The sequence below is a fragment of the Macaca fascicularis genome, chromosome 12 (genome assembly GCF_037993035.2).
Source record: "Macaca fascicularis isolate 582-1 chromosome 12, T2T-MFA8v1.1".
NCBI lineage: Eukaryota > Metazoa > Chordata > Mammalia > Primates > Cercopithecidae > Macaca > Macaca fascicularis.
In genome coordinates this window covers 121,571,397-121,584,095 of record NC_088386.1, presented here as the reverse complement: position 1 = coordinate 121,584,095, position 12,699 = coordinate 121,571,397, and the positions used below count along the sequence as shown (strand labels likewise).

At 39.1% G+C, this 12,699-nt stretch overlaps 1 protein-coding gene across 4 annotated transcripts in view; it reads right to left on the bottom strand.

The window, feature by feature from the left end:
* The window catches only part of NYAP2 (neuronal tyrosine-phosphorylated phosphoinositide-3-kinase adaptor 2), a 327,009-nt gene that overhangs the window by 96,306 nt on the left and 218,004 nt on the right, over positions 1–12,699 (bottom strand). For all 4 annotated transcript variants that reach the window (XM_015432881.3, XM_045367793.3, XM_015432880.3 and 1 more), the window contains one exon: positions 8,077–8,286. In XM_015432881.3, coding sequence (XP_015288367.3) covers positions 8,077–8,286 — 210 coding nt within the window. The remainder of the gene's footprint in view (positions 1–8,076; positions 8,287–12,699) is intronic.

Sequence of the window (12,699 nt, the reverse complement as noted above, 5' to 3'; positions counted from 1 at the left end):
AGTTTATCAGCAAAGTGAGCCAGTCATTTCAGTGTTATCAAGTAAAGTACAGGAAATATGTTTTAGAAATTTCAAGAGAAAATCATCTTTCTTATAAATCAACTGAAAGAAATTCAGTATTCAAAGACTGTGCTCTTGAGTTCAACTGCAGTTCCGTTCCTGAATCCCAGCTCTGTTGTTTATTGTAAATGGCCCCCATTTTGCCACATCTTCCAGGGTCTCCACTTTTGAGCCTTTGAATAGCCCCTTAAGGTCTTTGTGATCTCTTCAATCTTTAAGATAGTGACCAGCAGATGAATTATGACTGCAAATGTCTTATGAACCATGGTTTGGGTGTGTAAAGTGTCATGTTGGAGCCAGAGCTCTCACTGTCTTCAACAAAATAGAATCAGGATTTAAATCCAGATTTGCAGGTTGCCTAACCATTTGGTGCTCAACCACTACATTATACCTTATGCATGCATTTATAATTAGTATAGAATTTACAAGCATGGTGTGCAAGAAATGGCATTTTTTTTGTTTCCTTTAAATGAAATCAAATCTGCAGCTGTTTTTCACTTTTCTGAACTTGTGTGTACAAGACTTCTCTTGGATATGAAGGACTGAATCATAAATGATGACAGAAAATGCTTCCTTACAATGGGTCATGAAGTCCCAGAACTGTTCTACAGAGCATAGTACATAATATGGTCCTCCTACTCTTTAGCTCATACTGGTTGTCACAGGGGGGTCTACTGTGCAAGCACAAAGAGCTCCTTGAAGTACACAATTCCACCAAGGTTAGAACCATGGTGCATAAAGCCCAGCCTATGCAAACTCTACCCCACCCAACTTCTCTACCAGTTAGAGGTCATGCCATTTTGCAAGGTGCTATGAAGGCTGCTGGTCCTCACCCTTCATGGAATTCTAAACCTCTGTTCCTCTTTTAGTGCTAAGGAATTCCCCCTTCCTTCCCTCACCATCAAAGGCTGCATATCTCTCTCTCATCAGTGTTCCTATTGCTAGCATTTCCCTGTCCAGGAGCAGCAGCTTCTGGAAAATAAAAGCCAAGAGGGCAAGTTATCTACTGGGACCCACTGCTTCCAGCAGAAAGCAGCTTCTCTGTGCCACAGGGTCAAATCCGTGCTTCAACTTAATGGTCACCACTTGATTTTACAAACCAGAAAATGCAAGTGTGGGGTCTTCGGGTCTTACCCAGCTAAAAGAAGTGAATTATTCTACTCAATGTTTTCTAAAAATTGAACTACATTTAAAAATTGGGAGATTTCACATAATAGCAATAAAATCTGGGAACCTTGGGTGAGCATTTCTCATGGCAGCATCAGCTGGCCCTGAGTAGCTTTTGTCCACTTGGGGTGTCCCTGTGCTTTCCAGGTCACGTGCATTTCCATCATTGAGTCCTGAGGTGCATCAGCTTGCATAGATTCTCCTTGTAATGGAGAAATATTTCTCCTTAGCAATGCTCCTAACAAATATGGGCATATAGAACTTAGAACAAAAAGGCTTCAAGTTTCAAGAAAAGTGGGAAAAACATTTTCCTTTGTGGGAGTGAAGTACATTTCTATGTGCTTCATGTATAAGGAAAATACATGAAGGAAGCCATCTTTCCCGCTTCACTTGCTAATGATACCTGTCTGTCCTGAAGGCATCTCAATCAGCATCTTGGACCTTTGCAGAACAGCAGAAGCACAGAAAGTTGAACACGCAGAAGCCAAGGATTTTACAGTATAGTTGATCCTTCCCTTTATAGGGTTTTCATTCTGGTTTAGATTTAAATGTTACACTCTAAACCCTGTGTGCCTATATATGTCTATGTGCATGTGTGGGTATGACACCACTTTGTTCATAAGTCAAGGGCTGAGTTTACTTCCAAAAACACTTCTGTCAGGGTGGCCTGGCGGGGCCAAGCCAGGGCAGGTGTGTCTCTTCACCTTTTTCATCCCATGTGGAAAATTCTCTTTCCACTCAATTGATAATCATAATGATTTATAAGAAGATCTGGAATAATCCTGGCTTAAGACTCCATGTCTTCCATTAATCTCTCCATCGTTTTTCAAGCCTACACTAATTAATCGTTCTCTGAATGATTTTTAATGTATAGTAAGCAGTAGATAATAAAAATAATACATTTAATTATAACCTAATTAATTTGTGTTCAATAGTTCCGTGTCATAAAGAAGCATAGTAAAATCTTTGAGTGTCAGAGATTGTATTTTACGTAGCCTATGGGGGGTAAATGTGTGTACCCCCAGAAACCATAACAGAGTCAGATACTAGCTGTATGGAAACTATTTGTTAATGGGTTCAGCGGTTGAAATCTGAGTTTTTGTCAATACCATATTTACTCTTATAATTTCCTCACGCTTTCCTATTATGTTCATGAGCATTTGGGTCCCAGTTCTCCACTGCCTTCAAGAATCACCCTCTGGGGAATCTCTGATTTACTAAACAACAGTGACTTTAATAAAGTACCCCAGCAACCAGTGGTAATGTTAATTAGAATTGAGATCTCCTGACACATTTGCTTTACTTCAGCAATTCCTTCATTCCTCAAAAGAGCTGTTAAGAACAACCATTTCAAGTGGCTAAACTACTTTTGGTAAAGCAATAGTCTGTGACTGGTAGAAGTTTGTATGTATATCAGTGTGGAGGTGAGACAGAGAGAGATAGATGCAGAAGCAGAAAGTTGACAGAGAAAAGAGGAGTTTATACGTTGAATCTTCTTTCCTCTCTAGTGTGAGGTATGAAGTTGAGTATCCAGGGACGAGGAGGCAACGATGATGAGGAAGTGTAAAGAAAAGAAGGAAAAACAGTTAATACTGACTCATTGTCTTCTGTTCCAAAACAGAAAGTCTAAAACTCCCTCTTGATGTAGCTACTTGCTTATTTTGGACAAAGACCATCTCACTGATGAATATTCAAGTAGCGCATGGTTTGTTTAAAACACCAAAGGTGGCCGGGCAATCCCAGCACTTCGGGAGGCTGCTTAGACAGGTGGATCACCTGAGGTCAGGAGTTCGAAACTAGCCTGATCAACATGGTGAAAACCCGTCTCTACTAAAAATACCAAAATTAGCCAGGCATGGTAGTAGGCGCCTGTAATCCTAGCTACTCAGGAGGCTGAAGGAGGAGAATCGCTTGAACCTGGGGGGCAGAGGTTTCAGTGAGCTGAGATCACGCAATTGCACTCCAGCCTGGGTGACAGGGTAAGACTCCATCACGCGTGTGCGCGCGTGCGTGCGCGCGCGCGCGCGCACACACACACACACACACACACACACACAGAAACCCAACAACAAAAAAACACCAAAGGTGAGTGTGAACTTCAGATACTCTCTACATTTTGCCAGTCAAACTATGGCATTTTCTAGTTCAGAACTGGTACCATTTAGGTTCTTTCTCTTCAGAAAAATAAAAGCTAACAACACAACATTTTTCCCTTTCTCCTTTTCTTTCCTGAAAAGTAGTAGAAGGGTAGACTAGATGTTCAAGTAATGGTAACATTAATTTGAGTTTCACTTTCACATAAGCAGCTGGCATGCACTGATATTATATATGTAACTCTACACTTGCTGCTCTGTTTTGCATTTCTTCTAATATGAATACAACCATCTCATTATTTAAAACTTGACAGAATTTATTTCTTCTTCCATCTTTGTCTACCTCCTTCTAAGATAAAGAATCTGAGGGACTCAAAATATGTATGTCATTTCTTCTGGTCAGTAGACAATTTCCAGATTTACAAACAGCGCTAAAAAACTCAGAAGGGCAGATTTTAGGTGCTGTAAACCAAAAGAGATGCTTTGGGGTTTTTATGTGGAAGACAGTGAAAGTATGGTATAAATTCTGTTTACATTCTGAATTTATTAGAATATTCATATCGAAGTGTAAAGACACTGTACGGTACATGTTTATCAATTTATACGTAACTAAGTGTTCAAAAAAGTTTAATTATGAACTAATTCTTTCACAGGTTCTTCTTTTGCCCATGTTTTGAAATGTCTGGATTTCCCCAGGGTGTCATCTGAATTTCCTGCTCTCCTAGTTTAGACTCATCCAGTCTTACTGTTCTAACATGCCAAAGGAGTCTAGTCTCAGTCTCGAAGCCACTCAATCTCTTTAGCTACAGATTTATAATCTGAACAATCTGTCTCAGTCTCGAAGCCACTCAATCTCTTTAGCTACAGATCTATAATCTGAACAATCTACTGGCTTCTCAATTTGATGTTCCAGAGCATTTCTAACTTAACATGGTCAAAATGTAAGTCCTGATTTTCCCTCATAAACCTTGCTCCACATCTCACATTGACTGTCTCTATCTCAGTAAATGACTTCCCAATCACCCAGGTTTAAAGTAACAGAGTCATCATTGGGTGTTCCATGATGTAAACTGAATTACATTATTCCTATCTTTAAAAAATAGTAAATAACTACAAAAGATCCACCACATAAACTTAAAAACCTAATTACAACATGGCAGACACCGTCTACTGCTTATGCAACATCATTCCCCCTTTATCCCTGCTAATAGGCTTTTGATTTCATTTCCAGATGGAAGGCAAAGGGCTCTTGATTTAGGGGAAAAAGGGTTCTCTACAGGCCCATGGAAATCCCATTCTCTTTCACTCAGAGATTGGACCAGAGAAGATGTTTCCCAATTCTGAACAATTAGATGAAATGGAGAGTCTTCTGAGGTATGATGCCCAGAACTGTGTAGTCCATCAGCTTTGTCATCATAAAAACTATCACCAAGGGTAGCAGAACAGAAGACTTGAAGGATAAAAAGTTCCTGGGTCCTTGACATCCCTGAACAGCTGCAAAACACCTGGAACTGCCTACCTCGAGGCTTGATGCTATGGGTGCAAACAAAGGCTATTATTGCTTAAGCCTCTGGTAATTTATACTTCATAGCTGAAAGGCTTTCTAATTAATAACAAGGCCCTTCAGGACTTTTGCTATCTTGTCACCACCTACCTTTTCAGTTTCTTCAATCTTCCCTCATCCTTTATACCAAACATACTTTGTTCCATCCCACAGACCTTTAGGTTTTCATCCAGAAGGCCGGCTTTTTTCTTCATCTTCCTGGTGAGCAACTCTTTGTTTCAAGTTCCAGCTCACATATTACTTCTTCAAGCAAATATTATTTTATCCACCAAAACCCCCAATTATTGCTGCTAAAATCACATTATTCCAGGAAGAACTAACTGATTTCTCTTCAGCTGTGATTTGGAAATAGCTTGTTCCCACCAAAACTCATGTTGAAATCTCATCCCCATTGCAGCAGTGTTGGGACGTGGGGCCTAGTGGGAGGGGTCTGGGTCATGGGGGTAAATCCTCATGAATGGCTTGCTGCTGTTCTTGAGGTAGTGAGTGGGTTCTCACTTTGGTGAGACTAGACTGGCTCCTGAGAGCGTGGGTTCTTATAAAGCCAGATGCCCGTTGAGTTTTGCCTCTTCATACCTATCTACTTCCCCTTTGAACTTCTATCACATTTCGACCCAGTACAGAAGCCCCAACCTCATGGTGAGCAGAAGCCAGCTCCATGCTTCTTGAACTTCCCAGCCTGCAGAACCATGAGCCAAATACACCTCATTTCTTAATAAATTACCCAGCCTCATAATATTTATTCTCTTTATAAATTACCCAGCCTCGTGTACCCAGAAACACAAAATGGATTAAGACATCTTCTGTTTCCCATAGTATTCATATTTTTATATAACATATGTGATTTTATGTGTCAACTTGACGGGGTTAAGGAATGCCCAGATAGCTGGTAAAACATTATTTATGGGTGTATATGTGAGGGTATTTCTGGAAGAGATTAGTATCTGAATCTCTACGCTAAGTAAAGAAAATCACCCTTACCTAGATGGGTGGGCATTATCCAATTTGTGGAGGAGTTTAATAGAATGGAACAGATAATAAAGGGTGAATTTACTCTCTCTTCTTGAGCTGGGACATCTGTCTTCTCTTGCACTTGGACATCTGCATTCTGGCTTTTGGGATTTTTGACTCAGATTGGGACTTATACCATTGACTCCCCTAGTTCTCAGGCCTTTGAGCTTGGACTAGAACTCTGCCATTTTCTTTCCTGGGCCTACAGCCTGCAGAAAGCAGATAATGAGACTTTTCTGCCTCCATAATTATGTGAACTAATCCCTCATAATAAATCTCTTTATATATTTTTATCTATATATCCTATTGGTTCTGTCTCTCTAGAGAATCCTGACTGAAACACACAGTATACTGCAGTTATTTATTTGTCTGTCTTGCTCTAGACTTTGAGCACTTAAACGTAAGGATGTATTTTTTGTCATTGTACTCTCAGATCGTAGAACAGTGGCTATAACATAATAGAAACCCAGAGAATGCTTCTGATTTTTATAAAATATATATCTAGCCACAATAGAAGTGTATATTGTTCACATATTTTCTATAGAACTGGTACAAATTTTGATAATTCTTTAAAACTACAAATAAGTCCCAAACTAATCATAAGACTCAATTAAATAGTGATGTCAAAGTTTTTTGGAGAAGTGACTTTTTTTTCCCATAAAAACACTATTTGTGAGCCGGGCACAGTGGCTCAAGCCTGTAATCCCAGCACTTTGGGAGGCTGAGGTGAGTGTAGCGCCTGAGGTCAGGAGTTCGAGACCAGCCTGGCCAACATAGTGAAACCCCGTCTCTACTAAAAATACAAAAAATTAGCTGGGTATGGTGGTGGGCACCTGTAATCCCAGCTATTAGGGAGGCTGAGGCAGGAGAATCACTTGAACCCAGGAGGCAGAGGTTGCAGTGAGCTGAGATCGCACCATTGCACTCCAGCCTGGCCAACAACAGCAAAACTCCATCTCAAAAGAAAAAAAAACCAAAAACTATCTGTTCTCTATGTTTCTTTTGTGACAAAGTGCACAAATATCTTCTTTTCATACACCTATAGCAATTTATACTTTACTATCAAAAATATACTTTGAAATTTCTGTTAAATTCATATAGTATTCCTTTGGCCAAATTTTAACTCATGCTTTAGAGTTGGTTATCCATACATGTGCTATGGCTCTACCACCAAAGCTTCAAGTTACATGTTAAGTCTGGGGAAGCCAGTACTTTGCTCCTGCCTGGGTATTGTTCCAGGAATATCCCTCAGCAACCACAGAGACCATTCAGTCTATTCCAATTTTAACTTGCGCACGACTGTCTGAGAGACCACAAGCTAAATTCATGTAAATGGCTTTCTAAGATGAGTATCAGAGCTGAAAAGAATATTAAAGGATTGGTCTTTTCTTTGGAGCTCTAACACTCGTAAGAAATAGAAACATGAAACTACAGGAGGTTCCTTGATTATTTGTTGTTTATTTCAATTGACAGCTCTCTGTGAGTCCAACACATAGTTCAATAAATTCAAAGTAAACATATTCTGTTTTTTAAAAAGTTGATGTTTAATAATATCTACCTATTAACCATGTAAAATTGCATTGCAGATTTTGATTTTAACTTGTGACATTTAAAGGTACATTAGATGAAAACTTTTACATTTCCTTTCACTTAGATTTGGGAACTTAGTGCCATTCCCGATGCTCAGTTATCATCTTCAGCTCACCATTTCAGATGCCTCCTAGTAGCTACTTTTTTTTACTGCTTTCAGATTATCTTTGTTACATTTCTGTTCTCAGTGTTACTTTTGTTCATTTTTTATCAGTTGCCTAAAGTACTTTTGAAGCAAAGGAAGCATAAATTCTAAATTATTCAAACTTCACAAGTTAAAACTGCTTTAGATGAGGCCTCTAGATATTTTTGAAGAAAATTAGTACAAAACTTTTTAAGTTTTCAAGGCTGCTGTCTTGCATAGCTCCAAGAAGCACCATTCAGGTATCCTTCACCTCTGTAAATAGTTGTACCTTCGAGTGGTACAATATATTGTTATGTTCCTTTACGTAACCCATGTGAATGGCTACTTGTGTTGCCTCTCTGTGGAGACAGAGATATCTGTGGTGATAATTCTGTAAGTGATACTGTATGAAAATAGTTTCTAGAGACAGGAGGAATTACCATCTGGGAGATCATAATCCGCCTTACCTGAACTGTGGTTTCCTGCCAACAAGGTGGGGCTCACAGAGCATCTTCCCAGTCTACTGGTGACCACAGGTGGCCCTGGTGTTCCGTCCCATTCCTGAGCTTTGACAGGCTCTCTGGAGGAAGACGCCCCATGGTGGCCTCTTTCCTTGTTGTCCAACTTTGGTAATGGCTCCGTGCTGTGGCTTCGGACTTTCAGTTCCTCTGTTGATTCTGTGTAGTAACCAGAATTATATTCTGTTAAACAAAAGGAAAGTTCTTCCTAAATTACTTTCAAAAAATTAGTGTGATTTTCTAAAATCGTCTCAATATGTTGTTGGAAATTCAGACTTGGAGACTACAACATCTAAATGTAACAGAAACATAGACTCCAGGGGCCTTTTTTCTGAGTTGTGTAGGGTAGTATCTCTGAGAAATACAATTTTCTTTTTGGAAAGAGAGTCCCTCAACGAATCTTTAGTAACTCTTCCCTTGCGCTCATCTTTGAGTATACTTATTTAAGAGCACTTCACACTCACTCTCTTTAATTTCTAATCTTTAGAAAAATTCAGCCAAACCATTCTATCCAATCTGCTCCTGATAACATCACCTAGTGCCTTTTATTTGGCAAATGTATAAGCCTTTTTTTTTTTCAGCCATTTGACAATTATTTGATTACTCACTAATTTATATCTTCAATTCTCTTGACTTTGTGGATGGTCCTTCCTCCTGCGTTGTGTTCTATATCTAACACCTTTCCTTCGTCATTCATGTCATCTCATCCTCCATGCATCACTGGCACATTGGTCATTTCCTAGGTGCCAGCTTAGCCACTGTGCTGCTTATGCTACATATATTCTTTCTGTGATTTTTGTCCTCTAGGATTCAGCTAACAATCATCTAATTGTTAGTGATTTCTAAATATTTTATCAGATGCCTGGACCATTCTTTTTATCTTTAGATTCATTTATCCAACTGCCTGCTACATGAATCCATCTGGAGTCCCCATATGAACATTTCAGATACTGAACTGATAATTTCTTATCAAACTATTTGTTCTTTCTGTCCAACCAACTATCCAAGCTAGAAGCATGTCTCTCCCTTTCTTTAAGTGCTAATCCCCAAATCTATTAGAAGAGTCTGCAGATTTTATTTCTGGATGTCTTGCTCTCACTTCTCTTCCACTTTGTTTCATGCCTACCTCAACTGCTTTGGTTCAGCTCTAATCCTCTCACTTGATTTACTGCAACTTGTCTCTGACTCTATCCTTGACTCCTCAAAACATAAGTTCCTTATACTGCCAAAATGATCTATTGGAAATGAAAATCTGATCATAATGTAACCCTGAATAAAATCCTTTCAGAAGCCTCCTGTTGCCCATAGAATGTCTAAGCTCTTTACTATAATCGGCAAGAATCTCCAGCTTCTTGCTCTTTCCTTCCCCTCTAGCTTTGTCGTTCCCCGTTAACCTCCCTGTATTACATTGGTTGTAGGTTCTTCCTCCCCACTCCAACCCCAGTAAACATAACGCTGTTTTCCACAGCTATTACCACCCCTCCTTTGAATTCCCTTATGTCTTGTCTTTCTTTGCTTAACTAACTCTACTTACTCCTGGTTACTCAATTTAAGTATCCTCTGAAGCCCTCCCACCCATTCACAACTCTTGCAGGGTCATGGTCATCTCTGCACTGACCTTGCTTTATAGTTGTATACATCTGCTCCTCCCAAAAGGCCTTGAGTTATTTTAAGGTAGGTATTGAGGTTTTGTTTGTTTTGCATTTTTTAAAAAGTGGTTGACTCCACCATCTATCATATTGCTCAATGAATTTTTAATTTATTTATATTGCAGATTTCTCAGCTCTTCACACATCTTTCTGATCTGTGTAGGAAATGTAACATTCCTGATGGAACTGGAAAATCAAGTTATAATAAGTATGTTAATGGAGCTAATAGTATTTTGAAAAATCTGATTATCTAATAACCGCAAGTTGTAAAATTCACCAGATTAACAGTTTAATTCAAATAAGGAAATTTTTAGAAAATCACAGAAACGATTAAAAAAATCTGATTTTTTTTACACTTGGGTTAAAATCCTTATCGACTTTGAGCAGTGTGATAACACAAATGTCATACTTTGGTTCACCATTATCTGAATCTGTGGGACACAGATAGAACAGGCTGTCATACATTGAGCAGTCCGAGTCAGGAATCTTAGAGGCCTCAGCTTTGCAACTCTGGCTGTGACCCATGTCACTTTTTGGGGAGTCTCATTTTTCTTACCTACAAAACAAAGAAAATACCAGCCCTACCTAACTTCCTTGATTTTATTTTAAAAATCTTATAATATTCTACAGTTTAAAATATTTTGAAAACTAAAAAGTGCCAGACACATAAAAAGTACTATTCAGTTAAACATAGGCATTTGGCCTGTATGAGTTTATTTAATTTTTCTACATTAGATAATCACTAAGGGTCTTATACAAATGGAAAATTGCCAGATAACATTTAGAAATAGAACTCTAGCCTATTATCCACACTAACTTCGGAAGTCAACCTATGAGGTACCAGTCACACTTGTAGGGAGTAGACCCGTCTCTAGGAAATAATCCTAAAAGCTAAACAACCACCCACGTAAAAATTGACCTCAAACAGTCAAGATTGAGTAACAACTTAGCTTCCCCAATTTTTGGCCCAGTTTCCAACTTAGGAACAACTGAGGAAAAGTAAATATACACCTTTAACCAATCACAGAGAATGCCCCATTTCTAGTGTGCTCACCTGCCACCTCCCCAAGTTAACAGTCCCCAATCAAGGTACACTTGAAGACTTTTCATTGTTGCTGATAAATGAAAAACTTTAGACAAACTTAATTTAGCAGAGTTTATTTGAGAAAAAGAAAGGATTTGTTAATGGGGCAGCACCCTGAACAAGTAAGGCTCAGAGATCTCTGCCCAGCAACCTGTCCAGGCAGTATTTATAAAAAGAAAAAAGAAATAACATATAGAAATATCCTGATTCATTACAAGCCATCCTTCACCTTATTTGGACATGTTTTGACAGTTTGCAGTCTGTGATTGGCTGAAAACTTGGCTGCTATGATTGGCCAAGACTCAGCTACTTGTTACAATAATATACTCTTATGATAGGTTGTAGTTTATTTACATACTAAGTTAGGTTGCAATTCATTACATATGGAGGCAGTTTTAGGCCAAATTTATTTGAACATTTTTTCCCCCATAAAGCCCTCCTACTCCTCTGCCTGCCTCTGAGTCTTTGCCAAATGCAAGCTCTGAATAAATAGCCTTTGCCTGTCTCTTTTGTTTGATCCTCATTTATTTCTACATTGCTATAGTCTCTTTCAGCTCTAAGATGCTATTCAGTTGTGTAAATACATGTCATGAAAAAACATTATATGAGATTAACTTAAATCAGGAGGGTAGTTCCATAACAGTCTCAGAAAGATTTTGGGTTTTTAAATGGGCCTGTATATAAACTTGTTTTAGTTATAATGAAATCAAGTATAAGAAGTCTAAATTTTTTTGGAATAAACATGTTTCAGAGATTTATTAATCATTAATGATGAAACAAGTAAGATAGTAAAGCTGGTCCAAAGAGCATTTGGAGGACCTAAGTATTTATAGACATTTTTAAAAGAATGTTAGAATAAAATTGCTAGATTAGAAATAAAACTGGTTGTGGCTGGGCATGGTGGCTGAAGCCTGTAATCCCAGCGCTTTGGGAGGCAAAGGCAGGTAGATCACCTCAGGTCAGAAGATCCAGACCAGTCTGGCCTGGCCAACACGGGGAAATCCCATCTCTACTAAAAACACAAAAATTAGTTGGGTGTAGTGGCGGGTGTCTGTAATCCCAGCTACTTGGGAGGCTGGGGTATAAGAATCACTTGAACCCCGGAGGTGGAGGTTGCAGTGATCCAAGATTGAGCCACTGCACTCCAGCCTGGGCAACAGAGCAAGACTTTGTCAAAAAGAAATAAAGAAGGAAGGAAGGAAGGAAGGAAGGAAGGAAGGAAGGAAGGAAGGAAGGAAGGAAGGAAGGGGAAATAAAATTGGTTAATGTCCTTAAGGAGATACCATTACAACCTTTACAGTCATCTTTCTACCAAATAAAAATAATTTGCATCTCTAGTTGGGGGCAGGAGGAGGGCATTTGGATGGTAATCAGTACTCTGCAGAAAAAAATAAAGCATGGAAAAATAATTGAAAGCAGGGGCAAGGTTCAATGTCTCACACCTGTGATCCCAGCACTTTGGGAGGCCAAAACAGGAGGATCATTTGATCTCAGGAGTTCCAAATCAGTCTGGGCAACATAGCGAGACACTGTCTCTACAGAGAAGGTAAAATTAGCTGAGCATGGTGGTGCAAGTTTGTAGTCCCAGCTACTTGGGAAGGTGAAGTAGGAGGATTGCTTGTGCCTTGGGATGTCAAGGCTGCAGTGAGCCGAGATTGTGCCACTGCAATCGAGGCTGGGAAACAGACTGAGACCATGTCTCGGATAACAATAATACTAATAATTGAAATCAGGAGCTCAAATAGGTATTCATACATCCAAGTTTATGGTAGCATTATTCACAAGACAGAAGCAACCGAAGCATCCATCGATGACTGGGTCAACACAACGCGGTACAGG